The sequence below is a fragment of the Betta splendens genome, chromosome 1 (assembly GCF_900634795.4).
Source record: "Betta splendens chromosome 1, fBetSpl5.4, whole genome shotgun sequence".
In the NCBI taxonomy this organism is placed as follows: domain Eukaryota; kingdom Metazoa; phylum Chordata; class Actinopteri; order Anabantiformes; family Osphronemidae; genus Betta; species Betta splendens.
The window spans coordinates 17,351,296-17,369,269 of record NC_040881.3 but is presented as its reverse complement, the minus strand read 5'-3'; the positions used below and the strand labels follow the sequence as shown (position 1 = coordinate 17,369,269).

At 45.2% G+C, this 17,974-nt stretch overlaps 2 protein-coding genes across 4 annotated transcripts in view; both read left to right on the top strand.

The window, feature by feature from the left end:
- The first annotated feature begins 2,265 nt into the window (after positions 1-2,265).
- pold4 (DNA polymerase delta 4, accessory subunit) lies at positions 2,266-5,346 on the top strand. Of its 2 annotated transcripts, none has more exons than XM_029144531.3 (5): positions 2,266-2,402; positions 3,245-3,360; positions 3,735-3,812; positions 4,607-4,718; positions 5,191-5,346. In XM_029144531.3, exons 2-5 carry the CDS (start codon positions 3,255-3,257, stop codon positions 5,213-5,215), a joined length of 321 nt encoding a protein of 106 aa, XP_029000364.1. In that variant the 5' UTR covers positions 2,266-2,402; positions 3,245-3,254; the 3' UTR covers positions 5,216-5,346. The 2 variants fall into 2 exon arrangements, with proteins under 2 accessions (XP_029000364.1, XP_029000354.1); XM_029144521.3 differs by having other exon boundaries at positions 2,391-2,522.
- A 359-nt stretch (positions 5,347-5,705) lies between these two features.
- The window catches only part of si:dkey-28b4.8 (sarcoplasmic/endoplasmic reticulum calcium ATPase 2), a 13,305-nt gene continuing 1,036 nt past the window's right edge, over positions 5,706-17,974 (top strand). The window contains exons 1-24 of one of the 2 annotated variants that reach the window (XM_029142997.3): positions 5,706-6,925; positions 8,471-8,590; positions 8,742-8,759; positions 8,985-9,067; positions 9,243-9,347; positions 10,465-10,603; positions 12,198-12,364; positions 12,983-13,138; positions 13,210-13,351; positions 13,482-13,648; positions 13,980-14,068; positions 14,162-14,264; positions 14,362-14,493; positions 14,596-14,721; positions 14,813-15,034; positions 15,109-15,220; positions 15,300-15,538; positions 15,613-15,833; positions 15,911-16,113; positions 16,191-16,276; positions 16,441-16,574; positions 16,667-16,784; positions 16,874-17,008; positions 17,090-17,974. The exon at positions 17,090-17,974 is cut by the window's right edge and continues 1,036 nt beyond it. In XM_029142997.3, the coding sequence (XP_028998830.1) occupies positions 8,473-8,590; positions 8,742-8,759; positions 8,985-9,067; positions 9,243-9,347; positions 10,465-10,603; positions 12,198-12,364; positions 12,983-13,138; positions 13,210-13,351; positions 13,482-13,648; positions 13,980-14,068; positions 14,162-14,264; positions 14,362-14,493; positions 14,596-14,721; positions 14,813-15,034; positions 15,109-15,220; positions 15,300-15,538; positions 15,613-15,833; positions 15,911-16,113; positions 16,191-16,276; positions 16,441-16,574; positions 16,667-16,784; positions 16,874-17,008; positions 17,090-17,251 (3,177 nt within the window). In that variant the 5' untranslated portion in view covers positions 5,706-6,925; positions 8,471-8,472 and the 3' untranslated portion in view covers positions 17,252-17,974. Of the gene's footprint in view, positions 6,926-6,975; positions 7,167-8,470; positions 8,591-8,741; positions 8,760-8,984; positions 9,068-9,242; positions 9,348-10,464; positions 10,604-12,197; positions 12,365-12,982; positions 13,139-13,209; positions 13,352-13,481; positions 13,649-13,979; positions 14,069-14,161; positions 14,265-14,361; positions 14,494-14,595; positions 14,722-14,812; positions 15,035-15,108; positions 15,221-15,299; positions 15,539-15,612; positions 15,834-15,910; positions 16,114-16,190; positions 16,277-16,440; positions 16,575-16,666; positions 16,785-16,873; positions 17,009-17,089 lie in introns of those variants that run through there. The other variant, XM_029143005.3, reaches the window with a different exon arrangement.

Sequence of the window (17,974 nt, the reverse complement as noted above, 5' to 3'; positions counted from 1 at the left end):
CGTCTACGCTCTAGATGCCTCCATTATGACAAGCTGGTAATGGGCTGTCATTGGAGGAAAACCAGGAAGTGGGCAAATGCCATCAATTATTTCTCTGTCTCTCTGAGGAAAGATGGGGAAAACAAGACTACATCTCAGTCTATGATGGATGTGAGCTGGCCAACATCCTCTTCAGCCCGGGACAGAGCTGGCCTTCCTCACAAGCTTGTAGAGTCTTTTCCTGCCTGCCTCCCATCAGATCGCAGTGTAGTGGACAGTGGAGTTATAAATATCCTTAGCTTCAACCTGCACACTTTGAAGGACCTCATTCTCCTCAGCTTTAGATGTTGGTCTATGATCTGTCTCACTCTTGGGTGAGATACAACACAATGACAATGATGTTTGAGCTCCCTTGTCCTCTAACATCTGGGCTCCAGCATCTGGAGACCTCTGGTCCAGAATTCATCCTCCTGTAGTCTCTGACTCAGATGTGAAACATGTAATATGTTTGATATCATTTTCGCTGTGGCTGTAGCAGAAATGCAGCAGCTACGTAAAAGCTGGAGGGAAGTGGTTTTGGTATTAACCATGTAAGTAATGTTACAGTAAGTGTGTTCCAAGCAGATCAGAATGTGATTCATCAACAGTCCAAAGTCTATCCACATCTTATTATGTCTCAGTGTGTTAACCCACAGCAAAGTAGTGGTGGATTCTGTGATACAAAGTCAGCACCTGGGTCCTGAGTCAAATAATTATAAGATATTTTAATAATTCAGTCCTTCTTCTCTTTGATTATGTGAATGCATATTAACAGGCAACTCACTGCATCATAAAACTTAAAACAACTGTAAAAACACACACACACACACACACACACACACACACACACACACACACACACACACACACACACACACGCGCGTTCCATTAGATCATTCTGTAAGTGATCTGTCAGGGTGGAGGGATGAGGCTGAGGGAAGTAAATACCACTTTAAAACACTGCAGAACTGACTGATAGGATTTGTATTGACTTTCACATTTACAAGCAGAGAGCGAAGGAGCAGCTGTTGTCTCCTGCCTTCCTGTCACCTTTCATCAAGTTAACTTTATTGTCAGCACTACAAACCAAAGAAATCATTAGCCACAAAGATCATGTAAAAACACTTAAGTGGACTTTGTGGGAACTAATGGGAATCCAAATAAAGAACAGACCAGTAGAGTAAATGTATCCTTCCCACTGTCTGGTGGGTTAAAGTGGGCATCTGCCCATTAGCTCGATAGGGTGATTTGGGGTCTTGAGTGGAGCTGTTCCCATCTGACGCTGAGTGGGAAGACGGGTCATCTGCCTGTCTCACATTTGGTTCTGATCAAAGTCAAAGTCCAGCATCTAAAGTTTGACACTAGTCAGAATCAGAATCAGAATCAGAATCAGAATCAGAATCAGAATCAGAATCAGAATCAAAATCAGAATCAGAATCAGAATCAGAATCAGAATCAGAATCAGAATCAGAAAAGCTTTATTGCCAGGTCCTTCAGAGAGCACTTTACAGAACTTGGAATTTGACTTGGTGTTGTCAGGTGGTGCATCTCAGCATAAGTACAAACAATTAAAATGAATGAAAATGAAGTTATGTACAGACTATATACAGTGGAGTGGAATGGATGTGCAGGTGGTCTGGGATGGTGTGACCTGAGTGGCAGTGATTGTCCTTAGGTTGGGGGTGGGGTGGTCTCTGGCCGCGGCCGCAGCAAACCAGACTGTGATGGAGGATGAGGATGGATTCAATGATGGCAGTGTAGACGTTCACCAACATCTTCACAGGGAACTTCTTCAACTGCCTCAGGAGGTACATTCGTAGTCAAAGCACTTTTAAGCGGAACATTGGCACCTGACGTCCTTAGACTGACCACGAGTCTGTAGTGGACCATGGGCTCAGATGTAAAGCAGGTCTAACTTCACTATCATCCTGGCTACTGCTCCTGGAGGGATGTACAAGAAAGCAAGGAAACATTTGATCCTCACATGTCCTTTGAATGTTTTTTCTGCAGAAACCTAGACTAAACATGTTTATTCAAGAAAGGAAAGTTTGATTTGTCCTTCAGTATTTAAATTTGTCACTATAATCTCAGGAATTATCAGCTAAAACAACATGGAGGTAAATAAAAACGAAGCTTATACTCGTCTAGGCACTTCTGTTACATACTGAGCTACCGTGCGTCTGTGGTAAGATTTTAAAGAAGGTCCAGCTTAGGCTGCAGATCTTATAGTGGTCCGCTGACCTGCAGTGCGCGAAACCGCCGCCAGGCGGCAGCACAGGAACGAACAGACCCCGGGTCGAGTCCACTACGGAGACAGAAGAAGACGCTGCTTCATTGTTTTGATCGAGAGGATTTTCTGCAGAATCGTTTCTGGTTGACTGAAGGTAATATATATCGAGTATGGCTTTCACTGTTAATAACAAGTAGGTTCAATAGAGATGTAGCGGGAACCTGCGCTGGCCGTTCAGCTACGTGCTCATGTTCAGGATCTGCTTTGTGCATCAGTAAGTGCTGTGACTCTGTAGCTCGTCGGTCTGATCTGAAACGATGACTAAAATACAAAGCGCAAGAGCTCTGCAAAGATGTAAAAACTCTTCAATGCGTCCAGGGAAATGACTGTTTATGTAGAAGAAGAAGAAGGAAAAGGGCAGGTCAGGGTGGAGGCTCAGGTCAGAAACAGACGCTGTCATCGGGCTTACGTTTGTGTTGTGGAAGTGGGCGTGAAAAAATGTTGTTTAAAGGGTTTGTGGTGACATGCTATTTTTGACTGTGTAAATACACGAGCACAGCTGTATCAAAACTGTCTTGAACGAGTGAGCGCTGCTGCTTCCTGCTGCTGTGTTTTATTCTGAAAAGTATTAAAAACTACGTCCAAAGATCTCCCCTTCTACGCATGTGGCAGATATTTACCATTCATAATCGTGGTACCAGACAAAATGGGTTCTCTTCCTCACATCTGGTTGTCAGGTTCCGGCTGCACGGCTTCTCCTTCAGCCACTTGAGCAACTTTACGCCTCTATTAGAACCTGCAAATACTGAGTTGATTGCATGAGATTGACCTCCACTGTCAACATTAGGACGGTAGCACCATAAAAACCGAGTTCCCTGTTAGAACACTGTTATTATTGGTGTTTGACAGACAGTAGTCAGTAAGTAAGTTGGTTTATCTTGAACATCCAGAAACTGTGTAAAAAATGTACAAATTAATGCTGTGTGTGTTTTCTAGATCGGTCACCATGACAACCAAGCACAGACTAATAACCGATTCATTCAAAGTGGTGAAGAAAGCGAGGAAGGGGGGGAAACGAGAGAAGAGGTCTCCTCCCCCTTCACCAGAGAATGGTGAAGAGCACAATGATTTGTAGTGTTGTATATATGCACACGTGTGTATCTGTACACCCTTCCACAACGTCCACATGTATTCCATATTTAGAATAAAATTCTGTGCCCACTGATGAGTAAATAAGGCTACAAGTAATTAAACCGTTCTGCAGTAAACTGGACTGATGCGCAGTAGTTTGTGCTGCATTACAGTTTTCTTACAGGACTGTTTTAGACTGACTTAAATGTTCACGTCATAAGAAAGTGTAAAATATTAAACAGAATGAAGAAAAGCTAAATTCATTTTGACAATATAATTTCATGATTACTTACTTACTAAGTGACAGTGATTGCATGAACTTTATTGAATGTGTCTGGATGTTTTTGGTGAATAGAGGCTGGAAATGACGCAGGGAAAGAAGAGCTGGAGCTCAGACAGTTTGATATGGACTGGAGATTTGGGCCCTGCACAGGTGACACACACACACACACACACACACACACACACACACACACACACACACACACACACACACACACACACACACACACACACACACTTTGAAGCTTTTCCAGCTCTTTCTGCCCCAGCCACCACTAATCACCTCACCAGGTGCGTTGGTTGGCTTTTCAAGCTGCTGACTGACTGAACACATCTGCTCAAGGTAAACATTAGGAGCTGGTGCAGGTAGAGCATGGCAGTGGCCCTTGATACTCTAAGCTTGCTCATGCTTTAAAAGATAAAAAAGAATACCTTCATGTAGATGACAATTAGCAGAACAGGATAATGCAATGATGATTAAATGCTTATCATTAATGTCAATATGTTGATTGTAGTGATGAACCCACAGATTACTTCAGACATCATCCAGTGTTGATGTACTTCCTTCCTGGAGTCTACTGCTCATGTTAACCTTGTTCCTAGCTGCTAGCACATGACATAGTGCACTTCAGTCACATCAGTCAAGACTCATAGCCACGTTTTCAAAATGAGATGATGCATCTCTTTTTTTAGACATAATCAAGTAATGTTTTTTGTTTGATGCCACATTAGGATCTCTTTCCTAATACATTCACCACCAACCACACTGCTCATGCTGTGGTAATGGATCAGATATTGTGTTTGAATAAGGTTTTCATTCTAAAAAATGTGCTGTTGTTAACAGAAGTCTACTCTTAACAGACCTTCATTCTACAGTAACTACGCTTTTAATCTCACGCTGTGTGGTGTTGTGCACTAAACTATTTATCACATCTGTGTCTTCAGGTATCAGCAGGCTGCAAAGATGGGAGAGAGCCAGTCTGCACGGCCTGAATCCCCCTGAGGAGATCAGAGAGCTGCTGCAGAAAACACACAGTGAGCCCAAGTACAACCTAAGGTAACACACATACACATTCACTTAGCTGACGTGCTGTAGACTGACCGGTCAATGCAACTATGGGAGAAAAAAATCTTTTTTCCACAAGTCTACTTACATCTAAGTTACTGAAAAACCTTTTTGCTTTAAGCATATCATTTAAATTACTGCTCTGCTTTGTTTAGCATGAGGTAATGTACACACTAAATCTGGGAACCTTTATTCACAGCTGTAAACTAATTTACTGACACTGTCCGTTCAGAGACAAATAACACAGCAGCTGCATTATTTTGCTGATCTTGAGCTGTGTGGCACATTACAAGACAATTTAATTTAGTAAAGCTGATTTCAGATCACGGTTGTGGTTTAGTGCCGTACTCAGGTTTTCTGGCTGATGAAACAGAGGTGCTAGCCTTCATGTGTGACAGAGCATCATTAGTAAAGTTGATGCCTAGATTTTCAATGCTGATTGTGTGTGTTTTTGTCTTTTTAGCTTATGGAGCGAATATCCTTTATGAAGAAATCATGAAAAGAAAAAGTCCCAAGAGGAAATGTCAGCATGAACGACGTAACCAACATATGTGCATGGCATCTAGCAGTTGTGTTATGCTGTTTTATAAACATTTTACTTATAAAACTCTACATAAGACTGTGTTACTGGTGATATTTAGCCGTCATAGTGACAGTATCTGACTGTTGGGTGTCGAAACGCTAGAAACCAAGTGGTTACACTTTGACATATATTTTGGTCTGCACATACATTTGCCTCTGTCTTTTAATAACTGACCTGACTTAATTCACACATGATAATCACAGAGTGAGTGTGCTCACCAACGTGTTCAAAAAAAGGACTGAAGAAAAAGGTTTTATGGCATCTATGAAAGGTTCTGGTGAGTCTCTGTTATTAGTCAAGAAATGACTTTGGAAACTTATGTGGATATGATGTGGGTGCAATTACTGACAGATATCACAAATAGTCCTACAGTACTACATACAGTGTCTTGTTCTTTTCATATATAATGATATGTATACATAAGCTATAATAAACATTAGCCCATAGAATCAAATATTCACTTCTGAATAAACAAATAACCTAAATTTAACAAATTAAGAATGACAGGAGGTAACGAAAAGCTGCTGGTTATGCAGCAAAATGTAAACGCCTTCTCTCTTCCATACTGGTTGGTGCGCATTTTAATCAACCACTCCAAGCTCAACACTGATTGGCTGGTTTGTCGATCAGTTAAGTGACAACAGACGCACAGCCCTCTGATTGAACACAAAGTAACTAGCTGAGAGCAGAGGCGGGATTTTTGGTAAAGTCCTTCGTGGTCGTGAGTTTAAAGATTTCTGGACACTGATTGGCTAAAGATCAGCGTCAGTGTGACACCCGCAAATCTCATTGGTTCTTAGCTCTGACGAGGTTTTGCGTTCGTTAATACCGTTAATCACGTTCAGCAGCGTCAAGGCAAACGATGTTAGACGCTACGACGCTAGAAGTATCCGCTTGCATCCAAAATAAAAACCTAAAAATATCTGCTTAAGAGAAATGCTGTAGAATTTCCCTTTATACTCCGCCAGTTAAAAAATAGTAATAATAGTAATAATAATATAAAAACAGCAACATACTCTCAAGCACGGTTAAGGCAGATGCTTTGAAAACATAGACAACTATACAGTGGTATATAATAATTTTTCTCTAATCAGACCACAATTGGGACGAAAACTGCATATAACGTAGAAAATGTTCAACAGGTAAATCATCAATTTATTCAGATTTTGCTGCGACGCGTATTAGTTGTTCATTGTCTTTGAAGTTAAAAACGGAAGTAGTCGTCAGATTCTCGTAGTCTGACGCTGAACGATGCTCTAGCCCCAAATAATACTGACCCACTGATGCTACCGAGCTATCAGGACAAGAATCAGCAACGTTTGGTCTGACAAACTACCGCTGGACCACGCTGGGGCGAACGTAGACCTTAAATACACTTTACGTTCACAGCCGGTGTATTTTATCTCTCGGACCTCAGATAACTGCCATTTCAGTGGAAATATGAATTTATATTTGCGACTACTATAGCTGTCAAAGTACAGTATAGCCAAGTAGTGTCAAGCCGTTGTCGGGATTTTTTCACTGCTATTGTGCAGTTGTAGAGGAAACGAGCCGTGATATAACCTTTCTTACAGCAGCCGTAGGAACAGTGGACAGAAGGAGCAGAACCGACCCGGTAAGCAACCTGTTCATCTGGATTAACGCTATACGTAAGAGCAGCGGCCGAGCTAGCTTCATGTGCGTGTCAGTCGCTAGCTCCCACCGCCTGTCAGACCTCAGCATCCTCGAGCTTCGGCCCTGACGGCCCGAAGGCGCCGCTGCTGTCTGTCATCGCCGCATTCTTTACGAATCGAATGTCTGTGCGTGTGTCAGGACGCAGAACCGGGCATCAGCGGGTTCGGAGACGTCCTCTAACGGTAACGGATCGTACCGCAGCAAACAGGCCATTTAGACGCTCGCTAGCTCACAGTAGCGGAGGAATATTAGGGCAATAACGGGCACATGACATCATTCACATGATGCATTGTATACGCTGAAGTCAGAGGAGCCTAATTGGAGTCAGGATTTTAAAGTTTGGTTCAGCCAAATCCTCTGGATCCCACACGTGACGTAGTAGATTGATTGATTTACAGATCTATTATGAAATGTAACGACCATAACGCAACTGAATGACCATCTGTAGCTGAGGACGTGTCAGGTCATAGTAGTAGTAGATATATAAGTATATAATAGAGATGCCCACCCTTGTCTAATTTATATAGCACCAATTCAAAAAAACAACAACAACTTAAAGGTAGAGCCAAGTTGGGTGAGTGGATAAAGAAAAGAAAAATATTAATAATAATAAAAATAACAACAACTGGATGCAAACAACAGGGCAGTAAGTGGAACCTACAGGTCTGACACTGATGATAAACGTAGAGATCACTACATACTGTTCATGAAGTAGCAGTACATATTGGCCTTTGTGATGCAACACATTGATAAGTCAGAGCCAGCCCGCTCTGGATGGTTAGTAACTCATGTCTCCTGGGCCTGGATGTCTCTGGGGCTTGTGTCGTTGCTTAGCTTTACAGCACATCTCTCCAAACCGCCTGTTGTTGTACCAATGCTTCGTCTGTGCCAAGCGTTTCAAAGGAATAGACTTCAGATTTCAAATCATATTTTGGCAGTGGAACCTAAATCTGTATCATGTGAGATAGTGAGAGTTTACTTACAGTAACTAATGACTACACTTAGAATATAGGTCACAAAGTGTACAAAACTCAAAATAACGTGTTAATTCCTTACAATGCTATTAAATCAGCAATAGCCCCATGGCCTCGTCCAGCCCCGGCCTTCACTTAGGCTTGTTGAACTCATAACATGGATCATCAGGCTTTGTGTTGCACTAAATGAAACTTGCATCATGAAACTGATGTTTCCAATCAAGGTATCAAAATGTGAGCAAAGTCTAATTAGATCTTTATGGAATTCAGTTAATACCAGCAATAATCAGCACCTTCAAATACTGTAGGTCCCACAGAGATGAAACATTTATAATACCAAAGGCTGAGTCTCCCTGCTCATAATGATGCTCTAAGGTACAGCTGCTACATTAGAGAAAGAAATAGAAATATTTCATTTTAGACTGGAAAATCGAAATTTTTAAAATCCTGCATTCAGCTACAACTGGTCGCACTAAAATGCTCTCTTGCCTTTTCTGTCCCTTCATCCACAGTGATGGATAATGCTCACACGAAGACGGTGGAGGAGGTTTTGGGCTTCTTCGGTGTGAATGAGTCTACAGGCTTGAGCTGTGAGCAGCTGAAGAAGAACAGGGAGCGATGGGGACCCAACGGTCAGTGCTTTTCCATTGAATGTAGTCGCACATCAGTGCAAGCACAATATAGCTGCAGCACATCAGACACCTGCATCAGACTGAGCTGCTTGGTAGAAATTAATCAGTTATTCCTTTCTGTCCACATGTAACTACTGTACTCCCAACCCAGAGTTACCAGCAGAAGAAGGTGAGTTATCTCTTCCTCATGAAACCGTCCATCCATCAATCTATCCGTCCGTCCGTCTGTCCGTCCATCCATCCATCCATCCATCCATCCATCCATCCATCCATCCATCCATCCATCCATCCATCCATCTGTTTATCATCCATCCATCCATCCATCCATCCATCCATCCATCCATCCATCCATCCATCCATCCATTATTTATTAGTTCCTGTGTCTGCTTCTCAGGAAAGTCCCTTTGGGAGTTGGTCCTGGAACAGTTTGAGGATCTCTTGGTTCGAATTTTGCTACTGGCTGCTTGCATCTCCTTTGTGAGTAGGGTTAGGGAGACTCGCTGAGGCTGGAGAAGTAACTCCCATTTTACAACATATATGCATCCATGACTCATCAGATCAATTAGATTTATGTCATCAGTCAGGACCTGAGGGTTGTTCAGGCCCTGCTGTCTACACACACGGTGCAATCTTTGTCTCTTGTCCTCTGTAGACTCTGGCTTGGTTTGAAGAAGGGGAAGGAACCATCACAGCCTTTGTTGAACCTTTTGTCATTCTCCTCATCCTCATTGCCAATGCTATAGTGGGAGTATGGCAGGTAACTGCATAACTACACTGCATCAGTCACCACTAGTTTCTACTATTTTTGCCCATGGAAGGAATGAAGGTTGTTTCTTCCTTTTCCCAGGTCACTACCTTTGTTATGAGGTCATTTAGGCCTTCAAGGTTAAGATAAGAATAAAAATCAGCCAGTGGAGGATGCATTATGTAATGAAGCTAACACAAACTGTGGCTGGTTCTGCTTCAGCATTAATTAAACTAGCTAAACTTCTAAGAACTAATAATAGTAAACCAGCTACTGAACTTCCTTCCTGAAAAACATATAGGCTGTTTTTGTGTAACCACAAAAAGGCCACAGCTTGTAATGCACTCAACTGACTTTGAAAGCTTTATAAAGTCAACATATTCCCTAACTCAGTCCTCAGGCACTAATAGTTAATTAATAAATGAATAAATAAATCAGTCTCCCTTCTGTACAGATTACATTTAACTACTATGCAGTGTAACAGTTATACGAAGATACAAAATATATGTATATATAACTGCAGATTTCGGGGAGAAAGTGAACATGTCTGCCAGACAAAAGTGACCTATTTATACATGTAGATGTTCACAGTTGGCTGAAAGGCCAGCTTTTCCAAATGCACCAAAATGTGAAAAATAAACTAATATTGCTGGAGGACTAACACTTGGGGTTTGTTATTAATTAAGATAAATAATATAGCATAAACGCTTTGAGCTGTGCTACTTGTTTGATTGAACATATATATTATCTCCCATCAGTTATCTAATGAATAGACATAACTGGTTTGGGTATAAATGTCCCAGCATCTAACTCCACACCAGGCAAATGTGGCCTTACAGCATTTGAAACTCGTACTGGTGAGTGACTTACACTCTGGGGGACCCAACTACTGTCCAACCCAGACAACATTAAAGCAAGTACAATGTTTATATATCCTCAGTGTGGCGTTGACGTCTTTAGATTTGGTGGTTAGGTGCTCAGATGAATAGTGAAAATATGACTCTGTCTGCAGGTCTTCCTAGAAACACTGACATCAGTGGAACCTGGGACATTCTGCCTAAAATAATATCATATCATTCAGTATGCTGCTGTCACTTCCTGATTGTTCTCATACTGTTGGCGTCTCTAGGAGCGTAATGCAGAGAATGCTATCGAAGCTTTGAAGGAGTATGAGCCAGAGATGGGCAAGGTGTACCGCCAGGACAAAAAGAGCGTCCAGAGAGTCAGAGCCCGCGACATTGTTCCTGGAGACATCGTGGAGGTTGCAGGTAAGCAGAAGCATCACGCTTATCATCACAAGACACAAGATGAAACTAAAGCATACTACTGTAAGACGAACGGACACCATCTGGGCTTATGAAGTAATATCTGTTTACTTTACTATCTGTACTTTGCTGCTATCTGTTACTGTTTAATAGTTGGTGCCATAGAAGTAAATCTGAATAGTTTACTAAAATATTTATGCTGAAGGTCCAATGTGCTGCACGTGCTGTATAATGTTCAAATCAGCTCCTTAAAACGTGTTTTAGCAAGAATGCAAGGAGCTAAGATACAGTAGAGGTAAGAGCACAGCTGGGCTGGTCAAGGTTAATGTTGTACATACGCAAGGAAGCTAGAGGTGGTACTATGAGTATGAGAGTAGAGAGGCTGTGGTTGCCATGGACGGGGTCTTTGCCTTTGCTCGTCTGTTTGGAGCTGCCTCACTCATTGTCTGTGTTGCTGCCATGAGAGGGGACCAACCTGTTGTTTAGACATAGTTTGAATAGCAGTGTGGCATGTTTGTCGTTCCTGGCAGACGTCATAGCTTGCTTCTGCATCTCCACTGACTGTAATCGTCACGGAAACCCAGGAAGAGACACACAAGATCTTCATGGAAAATTCTGGGTTGGAGTGTTTTGTGGAAATAAACAGAATTTCTATCAGGATGGTCTCTGGAGCGGTTCTGTGACAAAACACAGGAGGAAAACTCATCTGAGTTATCCAGCTACTGGACTCATCACTACCAAGCTCATCCTGTTGATAGTGGGAACCCAGGGACACAAATGGTTTGACGTCTCCACACTCAAGGAAGCTGCTCTGCACATCTGTTTTCCTGAAATGAGAGCAAACAATGACACAGTTGTGATTAAATACCATAAATCAGTGCGAAAAAGTCATTTGTAAAACAAAATTAATCTTGGAGCTGCATTTTCAGCCAACTTCAGAGAAGACACTAAAAAACCCAAAATCAAAACATTTTGGTGGTGAATGGTGAAGTATGAAGTGCATTTAGAATATTCATGAACTTACTATAAACTTATTCTGAGATCCAGTGTTTCTAAACGTTTATGGACTAAAACCATAATGAGAACCCTCCAGATGCCCGCTGCTATTTCAGGCTCCTCAGAGAAGGGAAGTAGGGCTGGGAGCTGTGTGTGTGTGTGTGTGTGTGTGTGTGTGTGTGTGTGTGTGTGTGTGTGTGTGTGTGTGTGTGTGTGTGTGTGTGTGTGTGTGTGTGTGTGTGTGTGTGTGTGTGTGATGGGTTCCAGTCTGTAGAAGAATGTTCATTCTAGAGAGCATGGGAAGCCTGTGACACTAATCCCAGCTAAAAAAACACAGAGCTGGACACTGTTGCAGCTTTATATTGTCGTTTCATGTTGATGTTCAAAACACAGCCGGAAGTCTCAAAAAAGAAATTGGAATAAGACACAAAAGAAATGAAAATCAGACTCGGTTTGATTCTAAACAATGTTCCAGACATAAGTGATAGTATGACAATCACTGCAAACAAAGACTTTTGGGGATCCACTGTAAATGTGGCAGCAGCACCACAGCTGGTTCCTTCACCTTCTGTATTGTAATAACTGTCCCCCTCTCCCCCAGTCGGTGACAAGGTCCCCGCTGACATCAGGCTGACATCCATTCGCTCCACCACTCTGAGGGTGGATCAGTCCATTTTGACGGGGGAGTCTGTGTCCGTGCTCAAACACACAGACCCGGTACCAGATCCAAGGGCTGTCAACCAGGACAAGAAGAACATGCTCTTCTCTGTGAGTCCCACCAACCATCTCTGAACCATATTCAGTCAGTGCTGGGTTCTACTCAGTGTGTTCGGTGCTGTGTTTGTTCACTGATGTGTTGGACTGGTTCTATGACATCATTCCCATGTCTGCTGCAAGACTCATTCATGTTAATGTGATATGTCTACTATGTTATGTTACATACCCACCTCACACAGAGTCTGTGCTGTGTTTGTACAGTACATTAATGTAAGGTTAATGGAGGCCTGTCCGTGCGTCCATCTCTCTGTCTGTCCATAAGTCGTATTATTTCAGTCAGATCCCAAAGGCTGCTGACTGACGGGTGGTCTTTGGTCAAAGCACAACCAGCACTGATGTTTTATTTAGCCTCACTCTGACAGGCTGCAGACTCCAGGTTGTCTTTGTTGGTGGGATGACCACAGTCTCGCTGGACTGAGTGGGACTTCACACGCTGACGACAGCGGCCGACTTTAAAGGGGACAAACGAACCAGAGCACTGTAGTAATAACACGTCCAGCAAAGTACCGCCACCCTTTAAACCGCAGCTGTGACGTCTGGGTGACTGTTTGAAGTGCAGTAGGTGTAGTCATTTGTAAAGTGACGTGTTCATGCTCCCCGTTCTGCCAGGGCACCAACATTGCAGCGGGCAGAGCCATCGGTGTTGTCGTGGCAACAGGGGTGCAAACAGAAATCGGTAAGATCCGAGATGAGATGGCGTCCACCGACCCGGAGAGGACGCCGCTGCAGCAGAAGCTGGACCAGTTTGGGGAGCAGCTGTCTAAGGTGAGAACTGTTTGCAGCTTGTCATTGTAAAAGCACAACGCGTGGTCCAGCATTCAGCTCTGGTCCTGCAGGTCATCAGTGTGATCTGCGTGGCTGTGTGGGCCATCAACGTGGGACACTTCAACGACCCGGTGCACGGAGGCAGCTGGCTGAGAGGAGCCGTTTATTACTTCAAGATCGCCGTGGCGCTGGCTGTCGCTGCCATCCCCGAAGGTCAGACGCCGCCTCCTCTGTCTGGGCCTTTGGAACATGATTTTTTTATTCTATATTTTGGCAGAGCTGTGTAGGCGAAGCAGCCCAGTGTTCCCCTTTCACAGCCCCGTCTGCTCCCGCTTTCCCCCAGGACTTCCAGCCGTCATCACTACCTGCCTGGCTCTTGGCACCAGGAGGATGGCCAGGAAGAACGCCATAGTCCGCAGCCTGCCGTCAGTGGAGACGCTGGGCTGCACCTCTGTCATATGCTCTGACAAAACAGGAACCCTAACCACCAACCAGATGTCTGTTTGCAGGGTAAGACAAGCAGGGCTGCTCCTCTGCGCTGGTCAACGACTCGAGGCTGGACTCGCTGATAAACAACGTGCGGCTTGTGTTCTGTTGTTTTCCATCATTGCATACACTGATGAGATCTAAAAGCTCACAGAGCCCTTGTTTAGGTCAACACAAGGTCACATGACCAGCCTGGGCTGCTCGGTCTTATAGAACAGAATGTGAAATGTATTATTGTATTATTATATTCCTCTGCTCCTAACTGGACCTGCTGTTGACTGTCAGATGCTTTTATTCTTTCTCACATGTTTAAATGCAAACTGACTAACTCTGAGACGTCTGTGCCTGTGTTCAGATGTTTGTAGTGGACAGTGTGTCGAAGGATCGCTGCAGCCTGAGCGAGTTCACGGTGACTGGTTCGACGTACGCCCCTGAAGGGGAAGTGTGAGTGTCTTAACCCTTAGCCACCTCTGACTCTGAGCCCCCACCTCTCCCTGCTTGTTCCCTGCTCTGTCCTCAACATCCTCCTGTTTCCAGGTACAAGGACGGCTCAGTGGTGAAGTGCAGTCGCTATGAAGGGCTGGTGGAGATGGCTTCCATCTGCGCTCTGTGCAATGACTCATCACTGGACTACAACGAGGTCAGAAATGCAAACATGACAGGCGCCGGCCTTCAGAGAGCACCATATATGGTGTGTGCGTACTTACTGACAGACCCATTCTGTGTGTGTTTCCCAGACAAAGGGTGTGTATGAGAAGGTTGGGGAGGCGACAGAGACTGCCCTCTGTTGTCTGGTTGAGAAAATGAACGTGTTCGACACCGACCTGAAAGGACTGAGCCGTGCTGAACGAGCTACAGCGTGCTGCTCTGTAAGTGTGTGTGTGTGTGTGTGTGTGTGTGTGTGTGTGTGTGTGTGTGTGTCTCCCAGGCACATACACTCCGGTTCTTGACTGAACTGTGCTGCCGTCCAGGTGATTAAGCAGTTGATGAGGAAGGAGCTGACCCTGGAGTTCTCCAGAGACAGGAAGTCCATGTCCGTCTTCTGTCTATCCAATAAATTCTCCAGATCTGCCTGTGGAACTAAAATGTTTGTGAAGGTCAGTTATGCTGTGATCAAATTAGCAGTGACACCATGAACCCTGGTCTGCCAGTCTGCATTGTCCCAGCTCTCCCTCCATCTCTCCTCAGGGGGCTCCGGAGAGCGTGCTGGAGCGTTGTAATTACATCCGCATCAGTGGCTCTGCCCGTGTGCCCATGAGCCCTGCGGCCCGAGAGCAGCTCCTGTCCACTGTGCGGGAATGGGGTTCAGGCCGAGACACCCTGCGGTGCCTCGCCATGGCGACCAGAGACACGCCTCCGGAGCTGCACTGCCTCAACCTGGAGAACTCGGCTGCTTTTGCTGAATATGAGGTGATGATGATGACGATGATGATCCTCCCAATAACTTGAGCATCAGTGTTGACTCGTGCCTTCCCTCTCCCCAGTCGGACCTGACCTTCGTGGGCTGTGTGGGTATGTTGGACCCCCCTAGGAAGGAGGTTCTGAGCGCCGTCCGCATGTGTCGGCAGGCGGGAATACGGGTCATCATGATCACAGGTACAGCTCCTGAATGAACTACATGCTATGTATGTGCTGGTTCTCTCCCTGAAGCTTACATCCATGTCTCTGTGTCCAGGTGACAACAAAGGGACAGCTCTCTCCATCTGCAGACGCGTCGGCATCATCACGGAGCAGGAGGAGGAGCAGGAGGGAAGCGGGGTCATCGGGGGCCTGACGGGCCGGGAGTTTGACGAGCTGCCCCCCCACCTGCAGCGCCAGGCCTGCCAGACGGCGAAGTGCTTCGCCCGCGTAGAACCGGCCCACAAGAGCCGTATAGTGGAGTACCTGCAGAGCTTGAGTGACATCACCGCCATGGTGAGTGTGGAGGCTCGTGCCAAACGCGGCATGTTGGAACCAAGCGCCGCTGATCCGCTCTGTGATGGGTCCAGACAGGTGACGGGGTGAACGACGCCCCGGCCCTGAAGAAGGCGGAGATTGGAATCGCTATGGGCAGCGGCACAGCTGTGGCCAAGTCGGCCTCAGAGATGATCCTGGCCGATGACAACTTTTCCACCATCGTGGCTGCTGTGGAGGAGGGCAGAGCCATTTACAACAACATGAAGCAGTTCATCAGATACCTGATATCGTCCAACATAGGGGAGGTGGTTTGGTGAGTGAGAGCAGTTCTGATGGCTTAAATGACCTTTCTTGTATATTCTGAACCTCTTGTCTTCCTCTGCTACTCAGCATTTTCCTGACGGCTGCACTGGGCATGCCTGAAGCACTGATCCCAGTTCAGCTGCTATGGGTCAACCTGGTCACGGATGGTTTCCCAGCAACAGCTCTGGGCTTCAACCCCCCAGATCTAGACATCATGTCCCGCCCCCCGCGCTCTCCCAAGGAGCCTCTGATCTCCAGCTGGTTGTTCTGTCGATACCTCATCATTGGATGTGAGTCTGGAAACAGTTTCACCGTCTCTAGAACGACGCTACTGGTGACCTGTACACACTGATGTCTGTCTCCGCAGGCTATGTGGGCGCCGCTACTGTGGGAGCTGCTGCCTGGTGGTTCATGGCGGCTCATGATGGTCCTAAGCTTTCCTTCTATCAGTTGGTAAACACACAGCTTCCCCTCATTAAGCATTATATGCATTAGCAGTCGTTTAGGCACAGGTTTTATCCACTGAGGCACAGAAACTGATGGACGCTGATTGGACGGACGCTGCTGCAGACGTGGAGGCTGGCATGCTGGTGATGTCTCCTTTGTCTTCCCTACAGTCCCACTACCTGCAGTGCAGCGAAGGCCACGCTGAGTTTGCTGGTGTGCAGTGTTCGGTTTTCGAGTCTCCTTATCCAATGACCATGGCTTTGTCTGTCCTGGTTACCATAGAGATGTGCAACGCCTTGAACAGGTGCGAGTCCCACACTGTGCCACATATAGTCTGTAATCTGTGGTTCAGCCGGGGAGGTTTCAGGAGGATGTGACTCTTGTTGTGCTGTGCAGCCTGTCAGAGAACCAGTCCCTGCTGAAGATGCCACCCTGGTCCAACCCGTGGCTGGTGGGGGCCATCTGTCTGTCAATGGCCCTTCACTTCCTCATTCTATACGTAGACCCGCTGCCGGTAAGGGAGTGTGCACACTAACCAGCAACGCAACCATCAGCGGGCTTACTGTTGGCCAGTGCATGTCACGCTTGTGTCCGTGTCTTCAGGTGATTTTCCAGATACGACCTCTGTCGTGGCCTCAGTGGGTGGTGGTCCTGAAGATGTCGCTTCCAGTCATCCTGATGGACGAGGTCCTTAAATTTCTGGCCCGAAACTATATTGAGCCCGGAAGTCAGATCCAGGTCAGAGGAGAGGCTTGATAAAGCTTGTGTTAAGTGGCAGCGTGGTTAGTGTCCGTCAGTGCTCACACTTTCCTTCCTCAGACACTTGAAGAGGAGGAGGAGATGCAGCGCATGGGGGCGGCCACGGGTTTGCTGCGTCAGTCACTCAGAGGCGTGTCCTGGTCCTTCGTCCTCATCGCCGCACCGCTGGTCATCTGGATCTTCAGCCTGGACTCTGACATCACCAACATCTTCTGGGAGTGAAGGGAGAACGCGACGACAGGTGCACTCAGACTGGAGGCTGACAGAGAGCGGGGAACGGCTGAGGAAGCAATGTGGGGAAATGCAGAATACTGTGGAGTTTTAGCCAGCAGACAATCAGAAACTGTTCAGACCACGACCTCTGTGAAAAGATGCCATGTGTAGGAGTGAGTCCCATCGCTTAATGAAACGGGTTCTTTAGGGATGCAGCTCTTATAAATATCAGACACACAGATTTGATCTTATGCCAACATGTAAATGTTTAAACTCTAAATTTTTGCCTGTTACACCCTGTGACAGTGATGGTTCACAGATAACATTTACTATTTGCTAAATCACATGGAAGGAATCTAAAAACTCATACACAGGCTTTTTATTGTCTCCTGAAAATTTCCTTTTATTTTTAGGAAAGTAAAGAAAACCTGGTGAAACTTGGTTGAATAAAATGCTTTTAACAGTTAATCTCTACCAACGTTTTATTCAGTAATAGTGTTTCACCTGAACAGATAAATATGAGCTGCTTTTAAACACAACAGACAAAAAGAGAGTGTGTTGCTACACATGGCATCTTTTAGGTCAAATGTTTAGTTTAGAAAATGAGTGGTTTAAAAATAAATAAATCAAATACACACAAACACACACACACACACACACACATGCACTAGCTTTACATCCATGCTATAATTCAACAGTAATAATAATGACAGCATCAGGTGAAGGGGCCAG